Source organism: Erinaceus europaeus, chromosome 11 (assembly GCF_950295315.1).
Source record: "Erinaceus europaeus chromosome 11, mEriEur2.1, whole genome shotgun sequence".
Classification (NCBI taxonomy): domain Eukaryota; kingdom Metazoa; phylum Chordata; class Mammalia; order Eulipotyphla; family Erinaceidae; genus Erinaceus; species Erinaceus europaeus.
In genome coordinates, this window is record NC_080172.1 from 94,359,681 (window position 1) to 94,379,278 (window position 19,598).

The following is a 19,598-nucleotide window of genomic DNA, read 5'->3' on the forward strand; positions in this document are numbered from 1 at the left end:
CAAGTCCTTTTGATCCAATGAGAGCTGTACTCAAAATGTCCTCAGATCCGCCCTCAGGGTCGCGGTGGTCCCCAGAGACTCCCAAAAGAAAGCCCCCGAGCTACAGTGCTCCCTCCCGGTCCTCTGCCGGCTGCCCACCAGTGCTCTGCAACCGGCTGAGGAGCAGCCTTCCCGGGCCGAGGACAATGCCTGGCGCACCTGCCTTGCCAGCCACCACCTGGGAAGTCTGGAGCAGCCTGCCCACTAGTCCGCACCACCTCTAATTCCTAACCCAAATTAAGTTATAGTCACCTCCTTGGTGTCACCACTAGGACCCCTTATTGACTGGCCTACTAAAGGCAGAAAATCCTACCATTTCCAGAAGATGTGATCAGAGCTCAAGCCACTAGCAGCTACTCAGTCCGCCATCTTCCGGGAACCCCCTGTTTTTTAATTTTTATTTATCAAAAGGAAACACTGACAAAACCATAGGATAAGAGGGGTACAATTCCACACAATTCCCACCACCGAAATTCCCTATCCTATCCCCTCCCTTGATAGCTTTCCCATTCTTTTTTTAAAAGCTATTTATTTATTTAAGAAAGGAGACATTAACGAAATCGTAGGATGGGGGGGTACAACTACACACAATTCCTGCCACCCAATCTCCATATCCCATCCCCTCCCCTGATAGCTTTCCCATTCTCTATCCCTCTGGGAGCATGGACCCAGGGTCATTGTGGGTTGCAGAAGGTGGGAGGTCTGGCTTCTGTAACTGCTTCCCCGCTGAACATGGGCATTGACTGGTTGATCCATACTCCCAGTCTGCCTCTCTCTTTCCATAGTAGGGTGAGTCTCTGAGGAAGCTGAGCTTCAGGACACATTTGTGGGGTCTTCAGTCCAGGGAAGCCTGGCCGGCATCCTGATGGCATCTAGAACCTGATGGCTGAAAAGAGAGTTAACATACAAAGCCAAACAAATTGTTGAAGAATCATGTACCCAAAGGTGGAATAGTGGAGATGAACTCTTGGGGGGTACACACTGCAAACTCTAGTGTACTACTGCTTTCAGGTATATATTTGCCCTAGTTTAAGGATACCTGTGGACATATGCTCTATCTCCTGAAACCTGGTCTATATCTAGGTTTTGGGACTTTGTTAGCAAGTGAACCACCTGGGATGGAATTAGAGAATACTATGAAAGGAAAGGTCTCACCTGACTGATGAAGCTGAATGGTTGTCATTCCACACGTGAATTCTCTGGACACAGTCTGAAGTGAAACGTGCTGGATTGGCACTCATTGCATTGATTAGGTTGCAATCAGCAGATGCAATATTATTTTATAAGAATTGGGAGAAGCATATGGTAAAGTGGGCCGTACCCTAGGTTCCCAGGACTGGGGAAAGTTTAGGCTCTATAGTGGAAATGTAAGGTTCTTGCTGTCTTAGGGTTTGAGAAGACAATGGATAGTTACTGTTATCATCACATAATTTAGTAATTGGGTTAGCTTTGAAAAGTTTCTTTGTTAGATATACAATCAATGTTTCTCCCTCTTATATTAATTAGTGATTTATATTACTACAATTTAATAGGTGTGTACATAAACACCATTCCCATCACCAAAAGATTGTGTCCCATCCCACCCACAAGCCCCCACCCCCAACCCCACCCCCCTGCCGGACCAGGGGGCCACATGTCTACCCTCCCACTCACCACAGGGTTTTTACTTTGATTCCCTACTTTCAATTTAGTCAGATCCTGCCTTTAGTTTCCCTTTCTGATCTTTCTCAACTTCTGTTGAGTGGGATTATCCCATACTCATCTTCATCTTTCTGACTTAGCTCACTTAACACAATTCCTTCTAGCTCTGTCCAAGATGGTTCAGAGAAGTTGAGTTCATTGTTCTTAGTAGCTGCATAGTATTCCATTGTGTATATATATACCACAGCTTTCTCAGCCACTCATCTGTTGTTGCGCACCTGGGTTGCTTCCAGGTTTTAGCTATTATGAATTGTGCTGCTATGAACATAGGAGTACACACCTCTTTTTGGTTGGGTGTTATGGAGTCCTTGGGGTATAACCCCAGGAGAGGAATTACTGGATCATATGGAAGGTCCATGTCTAGCCTTCTGAGAGTTCTCCAGACAGCTCTCCACAGAGGCTAGACAAATTTACATTCCCACCAGCAGTGCAAAAGGGTGCCTCTGTCCCCACAGCCTCTCCAGCATTTTTTGCTGCTGTCCTTTTTGATGTATGCCATTCTTACAGGAGTGAGATGGTATTTCAGTGTTGTCTTAATTTGCATTTCTCTGACAATCAGTGACCTGGAGCAGTTTTTCATATGATTGTTAGCCTTTTGGATCTCCTCTGGAGTGAATGTTCTGTTCATATCCTCTGCCCATTTTTGGATGGGGTCATTTGCCTCTTTGGTGCTAAGTTTGCTGAGCTCTTTATATATTTTGGTCATTAGTCTCTTGTCTGATGTATGGCATGTAAAGATCTACTCCCATTCTGTGAGGGGTCTGTTTCTGTGATAGTTTCTTTGGCTGTGCAGAAGCTTTTCAATTTGATATAGTCCCATTTCTTTGTTTGTGCTTTAGTCTTCCTTGCAATTGGGTTTGATTCATCAAAGATGTCCTTGAGGTGTAGGTAGGAAAGTGTTTTACCAATATTTTTCTCTAAGTACTTGATTGTTTCTGGTCTAACATGCAGGTCATTTGAGCTTTTTCTTGTTGTTTAATATGTGATTGTATGGCTATGAGTTTCCCCCTCAATACTGCTTAAGCTGTGTCCCAAATATTTTGATAGGTTGTGTCTTCATTTTCATTTGTTTCCAGGAACATTTGAATTTCTTGATTGAGTGACTCTCTGACCCAGTGGTTGTTAAGGAGTATGTTGTTTAGTTTCCAAATTATGTGTCCTTTAATAATTTTCTGTTTGTTGTTAAATGTTAGTTACTCCACTGTGGTCTGTGAAGATACTTCGGATAATTTCAATGTTCTTGAATTTATTGATGCTGTCTTTGTGGCCTAATATGTGGTCTATCCTTGAAAATACATTGTGTGGATTTGAAAAGAGTGTGTATTCCAGTTTTTTGGGGTGAAGAACTCTGAAAATGTCCAAGAGGTCTAGGCTGTGCATCTCTTAATTTAATTCTCTTGTTTCTTTGTTTATTCTCTATTTTGTTGAGCTGTCTAAGTCTGAGAGTGGTTGTTAAAATCTCCCACTATTATTGTATTACTATTGGTGTATTTTTGAAGTTCTTTCAGTAGGTACTTGATGTATTTAGATGGTCCCTCATTGGGTGCATAAATGTTAATAATTGTTAAGTCTTCTTGGCTAATTGATCCTCTAATCATTATGAAATGGTCTTGCCTATCTTTTATTACTTTATTTAGTTTAAAAATCTATTGTGTCTGAGATGATAATGGCTGTTCCTGCCTTTTTTTGTGGTCCATTAGCCTGTATGATATTTTTCCATCCTTTCACTTTAAGTCCATGTTTATCTTGTTGTGTCAGATGGGGTTCTTACAAGAAGCATATGGTGGGGTTATGTTTTCTGATCCATCCTCCCACTCTGTGTCTTTTGATGGGTGACTTTAAGCCATTGAAATTTATTGATATTATGGATTTAATGTATTGTAGTGCCATTATTCTACATTTTTTTATTTGCTCTGATATATGGCAAGTATTATGGTGATGTTCTTGTTTATAAGAGATCTTCTAGAGCCTCTTTCAGGGCAGGCTTGTTGATGGTTGCCTCCTTTAACTGTTGATTGTCTAAGAAGGTTTTGATCCCTCCATCTAGTTTGAATGAAAGTCTAGCAGGATATATTATCCTTGGTTGAAACCCTTTTTCATTCAGGGCTCCATAGATACTTGCCATTCTCTTCTGGCTTTTAGAGTTTGAGTGGAGAAGTCTGCTGATAGTCTTATGGGTTGATTCTGTTTGGGACTCTCTGGGCCTCTTGAATCTTAATGTCCTTTCTGTTATTCAGGTCTGGGACGTTTTCTTCTATAATTTCCTCTAGAATGTTTCCTTCCCCTTCCTCTCTTTCTTCCTCAGGCTGGCCAATTATATGAATGTTACTTCTTTTGAGATCATCCCATATGGCTCTGTTGTTGTTTTCAGTGTCTCTCAATCTCTTTTTGAGCTCTTTCACCTCTTTCTTAGTTTTCTCTAACTTATCCTCTGTCTGACTTATTCTATTTTCTGCTTCTGTTAGTCTGCTTTCCCTTATATCAGCTTCTTTTCTCAGTTCAGCTATTTCAGCTTTCAGTTCTCTAATTGCATCAAGATAATCAGTATTTTTCTTGGGGGTCTAAACTGTTGTTTCCCTAATACTGCCATTTCTTTCCTCCAAAGTTGTTTTCATTTCTGTTTTTAATAAGTTTATTATTGCTTGCATACTTTTCTTATCTATGGTTACTTCTGGCTGGTTTGTAGTTTCTTCTGGGCTCTTGTTTTCATTCATTGTAGTAGTTTTATTTGCTCTTGATCTACCCATTTTTATATTAATGTGTTTCTTATTTTTATGTTCTGTTGTTCCTAAGTTGTTGTGTTTTGAGTACAAGCAACATTGTACTAAATACCTTTATGACAAATGCAATCACCAGCCTCAGAAATTACAATAGCAACTGAAGCAAGGATTGAAGCAGTTTAACCACTACTAGTTAGCCAAAGAATGTCTCCAGTCCGTGAAAAAATAGCAGCCTAGTTCAAGTGAAGAAGAAAGAGAAAGGAAAGAAGGGATAGCTATAATATACAATTATGCAAATCTACTATCCACTGTATATTCTAGGGGTAGCAAGAGGAGAAAGGGAAGTAGAGCAGAGATACACACATAGAGAGTCCACTTCGAGTCAGATTTCTTCCCCAAAATAATTCACAAATGAATATCAGTGAATTCAGAAAGCCAAAGATGGAGGAAGGAAGAAAGGAAGACAAGAAAAAAAGTAAGAAAAACAAGAGAGAGAAAGAAAAAATATATATAAGAAAAATAACTGTAATAAAGGAGCAGTGAAAGGAAAGTTTTTTTAATTAATTAATTAATTATTTTTATTATATTTTTTAATTAGCTAGGAGGAGGGAGAAGGGGAGAGTGGGTATAGGAGGTAGGAGTAGTGAAACAAGTTCTTCTCGCAATAGATAAGATGCCCATTCCCCTAGCAATGGAAAATACACTAAGAGTTAATTCTGGTCAACCTAAAGGAGGGGGGGAAGAGATACACCTTTATATAATCTTAATAATAAAATAGAGCAGGGTAAAAAACCCTGTGCCAGATTGCTTCAAGCCGCCTGAGCAGAGGCAGCTGATTGTTAAGAAAGTAAAACAAACAAACAAAAAACCAAAAACCAAAACCTCCCCCCCAAAAAAACACTTCAGGGCAGTCTTTCCCTTTTGTAGCCAATTGACCATTTAGAAAGAAAGAGGACCAAGGGTTTCAGAAAGGAATAGACTTGGAATGAAACCCCTGTTGAGCTAGGAATAAAGTAAGAGCTAGGTAAAGTAAGAAGCTCAGCAGGGAAGCCTGCTAGGAGCAGCTTTCTGGCACCCAGGGTCTGGTTTTTTTTTTTGGGGGGGGGGAGCAGGTGTATGCTTTGGGAAAAAAATTCCTTTCTTTTTTCCTCTATATTCTAACCCAAACTGGGCTATATTTTCCCCCTTGGTGTCACAGCTAGGACCCTGAATTCACTGTCCTGTTGAAGGCAAAAAATCGTACCGTTTCCAGCAGTTGTTGTCGGAACTCAGACCAGAAGCTGCTTCTCAGTCTGCCATCTTGGCTCTGCCCTCTGGAATCACTTTCCCATGCTATATCCCTCTGGGAGTATGGACCCAAGGTCATTATTATCACCCACATCATTACATGGAGCTGTATTTTTTTATTACTGCCACAGTATATAATGTTTTGTAATCATATTACAATGTATGTATTCCTTCTACTATATGATGGCATTTATATAATTTTCACTTGGGGGATATTGAGAATACTGTTGCTATGAACATTCTCATAAATGTAATTCCATGGATTTATGGGTTTATGAATACATATCCATCAGACATAAGTCTATACCTTGTATTAAAAAAATCTAGACCGCTTCATTCTTTGAGTGTCAATTGAAAGATCTTACACATTCCAAATGGCCAAGAAGTCTAAATTCCAGTTACTCAATATGTGTGTTTAGGTAAGTGATTCTCAGATGGTATCTCTCAAGAAATTTGAGTTACCAGTGTACGTCTATTTACAAAGCATCCATCTTTTGAAAGACAGCTCAGAAATCGCTACAGCACCTAGAGCTCCACAAGGGCTGTCTTTGTTTGTTTTTAGCTGATTGAGAATGATAGTTGAAACCTGGTTTTACTTTTTTGTGGAATTCAACACTTTACAAAACAATGAATCATTGTATAAGCTCCTAGATTTCCTACAAAATGACAGGAAAAATCCTTTAGCTTAGAGGACTTACCCATCAGTTTCTGCAACATATGCCATACTTGTCATCCTTATTTGTTCAACTAATGTGCCAAGCATCAGTGTTGCATGCCATTAGTGCTATGAATTTTAACAAATTAAATGTTACTACTCAGGAGACAGGTCGATGTTTTGCATATGTTTTAAGGCAAAGTAAGTCAAACCAAGAAAATGAAATTGTTGCTGTTTTCTCTCGCTATAGAAACAACGCACAGACTTTTTGTGTTCAAGAAGGACTGAAATGGCCCTGTTAAAATACTGAAAATAGTGTGCATCCCTTGATTTCTTTGGATAATGAAATGTTTTCTTTTCTCTTGTGGAGGAGACATCAAATTAATTTATATGGCATATTGAGTATTTTCGTGAGCAACTTGGAAGTGGGTATGAGGAAGCACAAAAGCTATACTTGGAGTTTTTCTTTATAGAATAAAAATGATATAGGAACTGACCCATTATGGTTTCACTGGAATCCTATCTTGTTCCAGGGGAGACAAACTGAAGGATCCATTATCACCATCCACTATTTGAATAGAAGTAGTTTCGGATGTGACTAGATTCAATATCTTACTAGTCTACCCTCTTAATAGAAAGCTGGAAGTCTTTCTCAGTGCCACCCATTTCTGTTTGAAACATGGTAAAACAAATTTCTTATCTGACTCAAAAATTTTAGCTGACCTTCTCGACTATTTATATAAAGCACATTCAGGGATGCTTTGACAGATTTATTTACTCTTGGAATACTTTCTGAAAGAGTTTACTCTTCTGAGATCAGATGTGAAGGGTCCTTTACATTCATAAAGCCCTTTTTAACTGAAGATATCAAAACCAATCTTGGAAATAATATTCCTGTTGGCCTCATATCTACATGGAAGTCAGCTTGTTAAGTTTTAGTATTTCTTTATCAAAGTGCTTAGAGCCCCAATTTTACAGTGTTTACAGTATTTTCCCACCCCACATTTGCCCACATCTTCTTTTCTTTTCTACTGTTCCATTTGAAAGTGTAGCAATAGCTGTCTCACTCACTTGGATTTGTTCTGCTTTTCCCCTGGAGTACAAAGGACTTGTATGAATCGATTTAAATTGGCCAGAAGAAATAGCCAGCAGCCTGCTTATGTTCAAATCCTCTGCCCTAATCACCAGTATGGAAAACCCATTGAAAAGACCTACATATAAACTTACATCCATTGCATTAAAGATGAAACTGCTGAATTGAAAAGATCTCAGCCAATTAGAATTGAACTCATTGCTCAATAGTGTGTCTGGCAGTTAGATTTGAAAAGGCTGCCTTTGACAAAGAAAAGCTCTCCTTTATGTCAGGCTGTTTAGGGTCAGAAAATAACCTAAACTAGAAACAGAACTAAAAACTTCTTATTTGTTTCAGTTCTGATCCCAGTTAAAGTAATTTACAGAGGCTTCTCTCCCAATATCTAATTACCCAGAATACAATATTTGTATACAACAGAACCACTCTAATTCACAGTGACAGGGAGCTGCAGTTGGAGAATTAGTGAGTAAGTGAGCAAAAACAATAAAAATCAAGATTCCCATACCATGATATATGCTTCGTTCATTCCTTTTGACACGTGTAGTATGGTGTGAATTATTTATAGTAAACTTACTATATAGTGTCTTCTCTAAAAGTAATGAAGTATTATAGTCATGCCTTTCTGTATGTGAACAACAAAAAATAACTAAGAGATAAGGGAAGGGAAAAGAAAAGGATAAAAAGAGTAGGGTTCCTGATTTTTTAAAATAAATTTTCAAGGGCATAATGGTTATGCAAACAGACTCTCAAGACTGAGGCTCCGAAGTCTCAGGTTTAATCCCTCTGCACCACCATAAGCCATAGATGATCGGTGCTCTGGTAAAAATAAATAAATAAATAAATAAATAAATAAATAAAATCTCGACAACAAAATGGGAACATATAAGAGGAATATGAGTTCCTTGCCTTCTGTAGTCAAGATGAAATCTCCATGTATCTATTTATCCTTGAGCCCAAATGGCTTAAGAGTAACAAAATTTGGGAGATCTTAATCCTGATGTCACTTACATTAGAAGGTTTTTCTCTATGTTTTTAAACATAATTTCTTTTTTGTGATCTCAACATCACTCTTGCATTCTTAAGGTTAAATAAGTGGTGGAAATGAAGAAAAGCTTATAGAGAAATAATAAAAATTGTGACGCTACTTAAGAAAGTATGAAGCATTTGTACATGATGATGCTATAGTTTCTAAACTGTCTTAATAACAACCCCTTAGATGAACATGTAGCCTTATAAGAAAGATGGGTGTTAGGAAAGGGAACTTATTCCCAATATAATATGCAAATGAACACCAGAGAGCAAATAAAAGGGAAAGCATGGGATTTGGGTATATAGATAGGACTGGAAGAATTGGAAGCAGGAACTAAAAGGGAATTCTGGAGAAACTAAAACCTTAAGGGACTCCAATGAAAAACACTCTGTGATTCTAAATCATTGTTATAATTGCATTAGACTAATAACATTGTAACCTCCTCTTTAGGTAAAATGCCTGGATGTAGATAGTAAGTTCTTAGACATAGGAAAACATTTTATTTAATTAATGGAAATTTGATTATCTCTGGATATGTTCCATTAGTGTGCTTTAGTTATCTAGGCGTATCTATTATCAGGAATTTGGCTTAACAAGGCCATTTAGCAAGTTCCATCACAACATTTTTCTGCTTAACTCTTTGTGGCCAGTAGCAGGGATTTGGGCTTCAGTGGTTTTCATGTTTCTTTGCATATGCTTTGTCAAAGCAGCTGTAATAGTGGAGACTTTCCCATATGTGTGTACCTCAGCCCACATTTAGCTAGCAGGAGGTGGGAAATCAGGCAGAGATGTCTTCCAGAGCTGAGAGAGCCTCTTGGCATTTCCCTGGCAGCCACATGCGTTATCAACTGCCAGAACCTAGGCACTCATTAGGCTCTTGATGAAAAGCATGCTAAAGAAAATGGCAACAAAGTGTGCCACTGTGCTGGCAGGAAATTAAAACTACTCAGAGCAAGTGGAGCCAAGAGAGCTGTTGAGATGAAAGGTAACATCAAGGGTGTGATCACTGACTCACACAGGCAAGGATTCGAAAAGTGCCATTCTGCTTCACTGGGGGAAAGCAGGAGGTCTTCTAAGACATCAACCACAGTCACTCCAGCTGAGGGGCTCTCACAGACAGAGAGGTGGCTCTATGAATTAAGCTTCCATGTGCTTGGGTAAAAAATCCTTGGGTTATGGTTGTTTACCCTCCTCCAAATGAACCTTTCCTAGGAAAAACAGGGAAAAAATTACTTTGTTTCATTTTGTAAGTCCCAAGCACTGAAAAAAATCTAATTAAACAAAGGACACCCCCCAGAGGACTGTAGGGTTATGAAAACGGGTGGACAGAATGAAGAGGTGCAAACAAAACCTCAGAACCTGTGCATCTAGCGATAGGTCAAATGAAGAAGTATTTTGATTCCAAAGGCACATTTTTGTTGGAGTGACATCTTTCTTGAGGCTAAAATGACCATCAGCCATGAGGGAGAAAGGGAAATATTCATTTGGACACAGTGCCAACAAGACAAGCACACAGTATAGCAGGTTGATTAGTGTTCCGCCTTGATGTCCATATCCTATTCCATGGAATCTATGAGCATACTGGTATATGTGACAAAGGAGAATTATTAAAGTTGCATTTGCAAATAAGGCTACTCTCAGAGCCAAGCTGATTTTTAAAATGTTTAGAATTGTTCAATGAGCACAATGTAAATAGTAGAGGTACTTAAATGTGAAAGAGGGAGAGACAAGTGGAGGATCAGTGATAGAGTAGAACTTACTCTGTCTGGATCCAAGGCATGTCAGTGATCTCTAGAAACTGGAAGAGGAAGCAAAACCAAATTATGAGAGCCTTTAGGTCATATTCCACAGGGCTGGACCAATTTACATTCCCACCAGCAGTGCAGGAAAGTTACTTGAGCCCAGCAACTTCTCCAACATGTGTTGTTACTATTCTTTCTGATGTGTGACATTCTCACAAAAGTGAAGTGGCATTTAATTGTTGTCTGTATTTGCATTTCTATGACTGAGGCAACAGGTATAGAGAAGTCAGAGCCAAGTTGCCACAACCCTATAAACTGACGTGTTGTTTTCGCCGGGCTAGGTTGTTTTCGTCGGGCTGGCTTCACAGGTGGGTAACAGACGACCAGGGACTCATGGTTGAGCTGTAGGCAGTATCTCTTTATTCATGCAGGACGCAGCACAATCTAAGACGAGCCAAGCTAAACTCAAGGTACTCTAAAACTCACACTGTTGTCTTTATATATACTTGCCAAGTAGGGTGGAAACAGGATGTGACATAGAGAGGGTGGAGAGAAAAGTGACTGGTGAAAATCAGGCTATGACAAGGAGGGGGTGGAGCAGGCGAGAATCCTATCACTGAACCACCAATGCCCTGGAGGGAGGGTGGTACTTGTTAACAGTGGTTATGTAAATAGAATGAAGTGGTTATGTAAATAGAATAGTGTTAAGCAGGGGGTATTTAAACCAAAAGAAACAGAAGGGGTCTCATGCATACCAACAGACTTGAGGTGGGGAAAGAAAGCATCCTGCAAAGTTTGAAAGTTTACATCCTAACAGCTAAGTTCTCCTTTTGTAAAACCACCTACAACTACCTACAAGCAGCTCCTCCCTGCCAACTGTGCAGTGCCCCCATAAGCAGTGCCCCCAACCCCCGCTAACTTGTACTACTTGTACTCCTCTCTAAGGTTTAGATTTTCTAGCAATGAACTCTACCTGGACCAATTAGCATAAGTGAACACACTCCTTATTCTCCCACCTGTCTCTTGGTCTTACATTTTGTCCTGAGTAATTTGGGTAGTTCTATTTGTTGTAACATGCCAATCAATGACTTAGATCATTTTCTTCATATCTCTGTTGACCTTTTGGATCTCCTCTTTAGTAAATATTCTGTCTGTATCTTCTTCCTACTTAAGGGAAATACATCTATCAGAGTGTGATGAGAAATTTTACCCATGTGTCAGCAACTGTACTTACTGTAAACCACTGACCTACCCCCAATTAAAAAAAAAGTTCATTTGGATAGTATATGTGCACAAACTGGAATCCAGTCTGGTCTCCATTATATTGAAGAAAACTTTAGTGCTCATTGCATGATTGCCTCTCTGTTTTTATCTCAATAGAATATATGCATATATTGGAATGTAGTTCTTCCAACACCTTGATTTTAGCCTAGAGAGAACTATGTTGAGTTTCTGACCTTTAAAATTGTAAGATAATACTGTATTTTAAAGACAATCAATAACAGTAGTAATAGAAAGGGAATATACTGGTATTCAGGAAGTTGACTTGGTTCCATAAAGGAAATTTCAAGTTCATTTACGTAAATAAGGATTTTTTTCCAAAACTGTTTTCTTGTTTATCACTTGTATGTGTCCTGTGTGTGCACATAGCACACACACAGACACACACATGGCTCATTTCATCCAAAAAGATAACAACCATAATGTTTAGAGTCCAAGAGTCAGTCTGGTTATTATTATAATATAATTATATTATTTGAAAATTTGTTTATTTATCTGTACTCCCTATTTGAATGAAACCATATAGTCTATAGCATTTGATAGTGCTTTATACAGAAATTCTCATTCTTCTTACTTTTCCATTTAACCACACTTTCTTTTTTTAAAATTAATTAATTTATTTTCCCTTTTTTATTGTTGTTGTAGTTGATAGGACAGAGAGAAATGGAGAGAGGAGGGTAAGACAGAGAGGGCGAGAGAAAGATAAACACCTGCAGACCTGCTTCACCACTTGTGAAGCAACTCCCCTGCAGGTGGGGAGCCAGGGGGCTGGAACCAGGATCCTTACACTGGTCCTTGAGCTTCGCCCCAGATGCGCTTAACCCGCTGCTCTACCACCTGACTCCCCAACTACACTTTCTTAAAAGTAAGCTTATAGTCATCTTGTTTGTTTTTTTTTCTATTATTTCACAGTGTTTATAAATGTCTCGTGTATAGTAGATCTTAATTTATCAGTTATTTTGAGAGTTATATTTCAATATGTTATCTCTTAAGATACATCTTATATTTGGAGTTGCTTTTATTTACTTTGGGATAAGGTGCTGAACTGAAAACATCAGACCAAAACTAAGAACTCCTGTTCTTTTTTTCTTTTCATAAAGGGCATGATGCAATTATCACACTACTGAAGCATTATAAGATGATGACGCCAAGATGAGTTACCCTGTAATGAATATTATCAACCTGGAGGAGGTATCCCCTTTCTTATTCAGTTGTCATTGTTAGTGCAAGTTTGTGCCTAAGGGTAGACCTGTGTTTTTATTATTGCTATTCTCAAGTTAGATAGTAGAGCATGTTAGATTTGCTTAATTAATATCTGAATGGGCTTTAAAGTAAAGTAGAAATACCACTTTGACACTTGTACTGTTTTCTAACTGAAAAATATGCATTTTTCCAAAGTTGAACATTCCCTGGAAAGTATTCTTAAGAGATTTGTGCATGACTTAGTGAGTAACCTGAAAACAGTTGCCTGTTTTAGTAATTAAGAAAGCACAGAGAATACTCATATTTAGAAAGAAGTTAAATACTTTGGAGTTTGTTGTACCTTGGATATATATATATATATATACTTTTTTAACTCTTTATTTATTCCCTTTTGTTGCCCTTGCTGTTTTTTTATTATTATTGTTGCCGTTGTTGTTGGATAGGGCAGAGAGAAATGAAGAGAAGAGGGGAAGACAGAGAGGGGGAGAGGAAGATAGACACCTGCAGACCTGCTTCACCTCCTGTGAAGCGACTCACCTGCAGGTGGGGAGCCGGGGGGCTCGAACCAGAATCCTTAAGCCTGTCCTTGTGTTTTGTGCCACCTGCTCTTAACCTGCAGTGCTACTGCTCGACTGACTCCCATTTATATTCTTTCTAAGCCAGCACTAATTGTGGTTTTAGTGTCCAGAGAAAAGACCTGGATTTAATGTATGATGTCACTGCATTAACTTAGTAAATGACTTTTGTTATCTATTTTTTAATGTTTAAATTTATGTGCGGGGGGAAGAGGATTGTACTTTCAATTCTATGATATGATTTGATTTCTAGATGGCTCTTATGTTCCATCTCCTTTGGGGAAGATTAAAAGCATGACAAAAGGTATTTTAATATGGGACATCCATTATATTGTATTACTAAAGAGAACTATTGGTTCAAATATAATAACTTTCCACCTTGCTTTATCTAGTATAAATGATGATCATTTGGCAAGTATAAACAGTATTATTAACAGACCATATTTTCATTATCAACCATACCTGCTGTTTTCGTTTTCATATGCCCTTTCAATTCAAAAAATGACAAGGAAAAAAATTATGTGAGTCTTAAACAAAGCCTGAGTTTATCATAGATATTTGTATTTCTAATGAAATGTGATTACAAATCTTAATATATTTAAGAATTGAGAATACTGTTCCTTTTGGGAAGAATCACTTAAGAATAATTTTGGCACCTGGAGAGACAGCATACTAGTCACTTTCATGCTTGAGGCTCCCTGAGGTCCCAGGTTCAATTCATAAGCCAGAGCTAAGCAAATAAAAAACATTTTGGGAAATTTCTTGAAAACATGCAAAATACAGAAAGGATTTTTTCATTAAAAATTAAAAAATATGATTCAACTGTATATTTAATTATTAGAATTCAAAGATTTTTAAAGTTTATTTTTCAATTTTGAAGGTTGTTTCTAGATAGTGTACTAATTGACTAAATATGTTTGGCTTTCATTTGAGGTTTAGTCTATGTAAATTTGGCTAAGACTACTGCAATAGGTTACAGGGGTCAGCTCTTTATCATGATGAAATATGGATTGCATTCTAGGGTTGCTATGACATGCAGACAAGCTAGCTGTTGATCATATAAGAAATAAGCCATTAGTCTTTATATCAAAGGCCACATAGAAGATATGGACAACTTACATACTTAAAAAAATTAATACCTAATTTTTATTTTAAATTATCTTTATTTGATAGAGACAGCCAGAAATAGAGGGGAAGAAGGAGATAGAGAGACTCCTGTAACACTGCTACACAACTTGCAAAGTTTTCTCCCTTCAAGTGGGGACTGGGGGCTTGAACTCAAGTTCTTGAACATTGTTACATGTGTGCTCAGGCAGGTGCACCACCACCTGGCCCTAAGCAAACACACTTTTCATGCAAGAAGTTAGGGGTAATTTGTGATATAGTTTTTACCATATCTGAGTAGTCAATTATACTTGGAAAATTAACTGTTACTAAGTAATGAAGTTTTTGATTAAGTATATATGTGTATGCTTGCATGCATGCCTATTTATCAGTGTGTGTGTATGTGTGTGTGTGTGTGTGTGTGTGTGTGTGTATTTTAATCTTAAAAATAAAATAAAAATTCCTGTTTACAGAGAAGGCTGATGTTCTCCTACTGAGGGCAGGATTGCCTTCACATTTCCATCTTCAGCTCTCAGAAATTGAATTCCATGAGATCATCAGCTCAGGTAACCTAATAAAATACTAGCTTACTTTAATTATATGAACTATATAATTTTATTTGTTTATTTGTGTTTATTTGTTTCTCTTAAATATATTAGGGTCATTTGGAAAAGTATATAAAGGACGATGCAGAAATAAAATTGTGGCTATAAAACAGTAAGTAAACAAATGAGAAAATCCAGTATAAGATGTTTCAATGGACTTTGAGAAACTATGAACTTTGAGAAGCGTATGTGTGGTGAACTCCTTGTCTTGAGCCATCTGTTTACTGAGGATTTCCTGTTGCTCTTTCCAGTTATAGAGCTAACACCTACTGCTCCAAGTCAGATGTGGATACGTTTTGCCAAGAGGTGTCCATTCTCTGCCGACTCAATCATCCTTGCATAATTCAGTTCGTGGGTGCTTGCTTGAATGATCCCAGCCAGTTTGCCATTGTCACACAGTACATGTCAGGAGGTTCACTGTTCTCCCTCCTTCATGAACAGAAAAGGTATAAGTCTCTAGTCTGACTCATTTTCCTTCTCATTGGAACTATACTTGCAACATCTCAGAGGCCTTCTGCTTCTGTGAGCCCTTATCTTTGAAAACTCTTGGTACTAGAAAATGTTGCATTTTAAAAATGGCTAGCAGTTCCTGCCAAATAATTTTGTTATAGTGGATGAAAATACTTTCATTTTTTTCCCCTGGTTTTCTTTGTAAGAATTGTACTGAAGAAAATGCATTAAAGGAATTTAAATTAGTAATTAAAGCTTATAACAATTTGATATATATTATGTACTAATAAAGCAGATATAGGGGAGCTTAGATAAAATTATTGCTATGAGTACAGTATCTATTTTTAAGTTTTAAGAAAGAATGGTCTTGCACAAGTTTAATTTGAATTACTTTTTTGAACTATGCATGCAATAAATATATGGGGTGTGGTTTCTTTAGTGATTAAAATAGATTTAATTTCTATATTATTAGAAATAAATTAACTATAGTATTATAAATATTATGAAATCAAGTAGAATATTTTAAATAAGAGGAACTGTAACCTGAGTTAATCTATATTTAAGCAATATCTGAAATAGAAAGTCTGTTTATTTAGATTTGTTAAAGTTTTCATTTAGCCTTCAGTAAAATAAAAAGATTGAATTTAAACAGAATAACAAATCATACACCATTGATTTCTCATAGAAAAGGAAGGTATTGGTTTTGACCATTTCACCCTCATTAAATCTATTTTTAAATTCTAGGATTCTGGATTTGCAATCCAAATTAATTATTGCAGTCGATGTTGCCAAAGGTATGGAGTACCTTCACAACCTGACACAGCCCTTTATACATCGTGATTTAAACAGGTATCTCCTCCTTAACATAATGAATTTAGATTTATTCCACTGAGTTGAAATCTAAGACATATTTCCATGAAGATATGTTTTAGGTGTACTGAAGATCAAGGTTTTCCACTATGTTGGTAAAGAAGCAGGATGCCTAGGCAACAGAAGGCTTTCTTGTGTCTCATACAGAAATAGAAGGCTATATATCTGTGTCTCAGAGGTATTTCAAATCTATGGAAAATGTCCAGAAAAAATAGAGATGTTTTTAAGATGCACCAACTACCTATGAGGTCAGTAAGATCAGATAAAATATTGAGATCAATAAGCATTAGAGAATGTCATGTCTCATACAATGTCAGTTATTCGGGGAGGATCTGATATAACATTATCTGAAACAGGACTTTTCTGTTTCCATTCTGATACATTGATACATTAAATTTAACAACAAATTTAACCAAGCACAGTAATTTCTTTACATTATTTTATATGACAACATTTTAATTTTGAATATATACACACATATATATTACATTTTTATCTGATTAAGTAAATAATTAAGGGTACTGAAATATAAGATAATAGTTTCAAAAATTGCAGGTATGATTATACATCAATGTTCACATAATGTGAAGTAAAAATTAAGAAGTAACTTAGATTTATGAGTTTTTATCTTAAGTATTTATTTTATTGTAATGAGAAAGGTATACAGAGAGAGATATAAGATCTGGTTTATGCTAGGGCCTTTGAAATTCAGGTGTAACAGTGTTCACATAACCATTATGCCATCTCCTACACCATATTTGTGAGTTTTAGAAGTATTTTGTCATACCCATCACGTTGCATATGACACTGAAATAAGTGCACAATCACTGAAAATTTTCTGTAGCTGTAACTTGTCCCTTGTGGGCTTGTGAATGTGTCTTGTTGTTCTGTAAGTATAAATTGCTAACAATGGGTTATACAGCTGAACCAAAGACATAAATGCTTATTAAAAGTAAAAACACAGCATGTCTTTAACATATTTGTTTAATTTTATGGTATTCTCTGTCTAATCAAATTTAAATCTTAAATTGTACCAAAAAAGCAAACAGATTTTACAAAACACAGTCCCATAGATGCCTTTGATTGAAGAGTCCCACTTACCATTTTTGTGTTCTATTATCTATTAATTGTTAATTGGGCAACAACAAATGTTCAATGTGTCATACTGATGTAAATAGCATTTCGTATTCCTTCAAAATACTAGTCATCCCTCTCAGAGAACTTACTATATCTGGTTGGCTATTGGTCTCTCTCTCTCTGTTACTTGCCTACTTTATCTCCCCCTTCCTTCTCAGTTTCTTTGCATCTTATCAAATATAGGGGAAAAAAAGTTGTCTCCAGGAGCAGTGGGGTAGTAGTGCAGGCACCAAGCCCAAGTAATAATCCTAGTGAAAAAAAGCCTCACATATAGAAGATGTTTCATTAGTGTATTTAGGTTTTTATTTATTCCAGTTTTGAGGCCATGACAGGCATCATTTCATCACTCCCAAACTGACTTTTTCCTTCAGATAAAGTGGTAAAGAGATTGTGAGAGACCATAGCAGCAGAACTTCTCCCATTCCCAGGCTATAGCTCTTCTAAGTGGGACTAGGGCTTGGACCTTCATTACATACATGGCAAAGCACACTCTCCACTTAGAGAGCTCTCATAGCCTCCAGTTTAGTGTGTTTTACACTGAACCAAATTCTGGGAGCTTTCCTATGAATGCCATTACATTAGAGCAGGAATGAACTTGGCAATTTGCTATAAATGTACCACCTCCCAATTTATCAACATATATCTTATTCAATGTATACATTTATTTTCTGTTTAGTTGTAAAGCCAGGGTATACAACTAAAAGCTTTAAAGCTCTTTACTTGATACTAGCAGCTGTCAATGTTTTCTTGGAAAAGAACATTTCAAAATTGTTTGACATTGAAACCGAAACATCACTGCAAACATATATGGATCAAATAAATGGTCTTTTTCCTGTAAAAGCATATAGTATAACAACACTAGAACGAATGAAGTAGTGATACTTCCATCAAAGTGTGACATGACACTTTCATGAGAAGTGTATATTTGAAAGTATTTTGTGAACCATGAAGCACTATATAAATGTCTTTGTTATTGCTATTAATCTTATATATACCCCTTGTTGAGGGTGGAAAAATACTTCACAGTACTCTTTTTTATTTTTTCATTTTTACAGGGAGGAAGATGGTGGTTCAAAGTACAGTTGTTAACACATGGGTACATCTTCTCATCTCCCTGTGTATCATGCAACAGAATATCAAGATTCCCTCCACCCTTCCCTCTTCTTGCCCGGAGTCCTTTGCTTTGGTGCAATACACCACCTAATTTGTTTCCTTTTATGATTTTTACCCTCTTTGTCCTTATTTCTTATGTTCTACCTTCAAGTGTGATCATTAAGTATCGCTCTTTATCTCTATTTTTATATTAATTTATTTATTTATTATACCTTTTTGTTGCCCTTGTTGTTTTTCATTGTTGTTGTAGTTATTATTGTTGTTGTTAGACTACTGTTGTCATCATTGTTAGGACACAGAAAAATGGAGGGAGGAAGGAAAGACAGAGAGGGGGAGAGAAAGATAGACACCTGCAGACCTACTTCACAACCTGTAAAGCAACTCCCTTGCATGTGGGGAGCTGCTGGGAAATTGTGCAGATGCAGTCACATCTGCCATGTTGTCCCCTCAGGCTAGTTCCCGCGAGAGTTGGGACATTCTCGGAGTGCCTGTTCAGCCATGTTGTGCCCTCAGGGCATTGTCTATATCCCCGCGATATTTGGAGTTCTTTGGTTACTCCTCCCCCCTCCCATCCTCACAAGAGTTATTATCCTGTCCTGGAGTGCTATGGTTACTCCTCTCCCTTTCCATTCTTGCGAAAGCTACTCCTATAAAAGCCCTTCTTCTTCCGCACCTTGCTCTCTTGCCAGCGCTTCACTCGGGTGTTCAGACGCAGGAAAGGTTACTGCGTGAGGCGGCCATTTTCGCTCCCTCCACGTGGCCCAACTTGCCTCTCTAGCACCCAACTCTGAGGTGCCAGCGCAAATAAAGATTTGTGTTTTCTCTTCGCTCCGGACCCCCTCTTTCTTCTCCTTGGCCCGCGCACAACAACAGGGAGCCAGGGGCTCAAACCAGGATCCATACACCGTCTTTATCTCTTTTTTAATGTATTTACTTAACATAATGTCTTCAAGTTCCATGCAAGATGAAGCAAAGGAGATGACTTCATTTTTA

At 37.5% G+C, this 19,598-nt stretch overlaps 1 protein-coding gene across 1 annotated transcript in view; it reads left to right on the forward strand.

The window, feature by feature from the left end:
* The window catches only part of TNNI3K (TNNI3 interacting kinase), a 428,191-nt gene that overhangs the window by 184,991 nt on the left and 223,602 nt on the right, over positions 1-19,598 (forward strand). Inside the window, 7 exon segments of the mRNA XM_060202368.1 lie at positions 12,649-12,689; positions 12,691-12,739; positions 13,580-13,630; positions 14,904-14,996; positions 15,090-15,147; positions 15,287-15,481; positions 16,230-16,334. Of these exon segments, the coding sequence (XP_060058351.1) occupies positions 12,649-12,689; positions 12,691-12,739; positions 13,580-13,630; positions 14,904-14,996; positions 15,090-15,147; positions 15,287-15,481; positions 16,230-16,334 (592 nt within the window).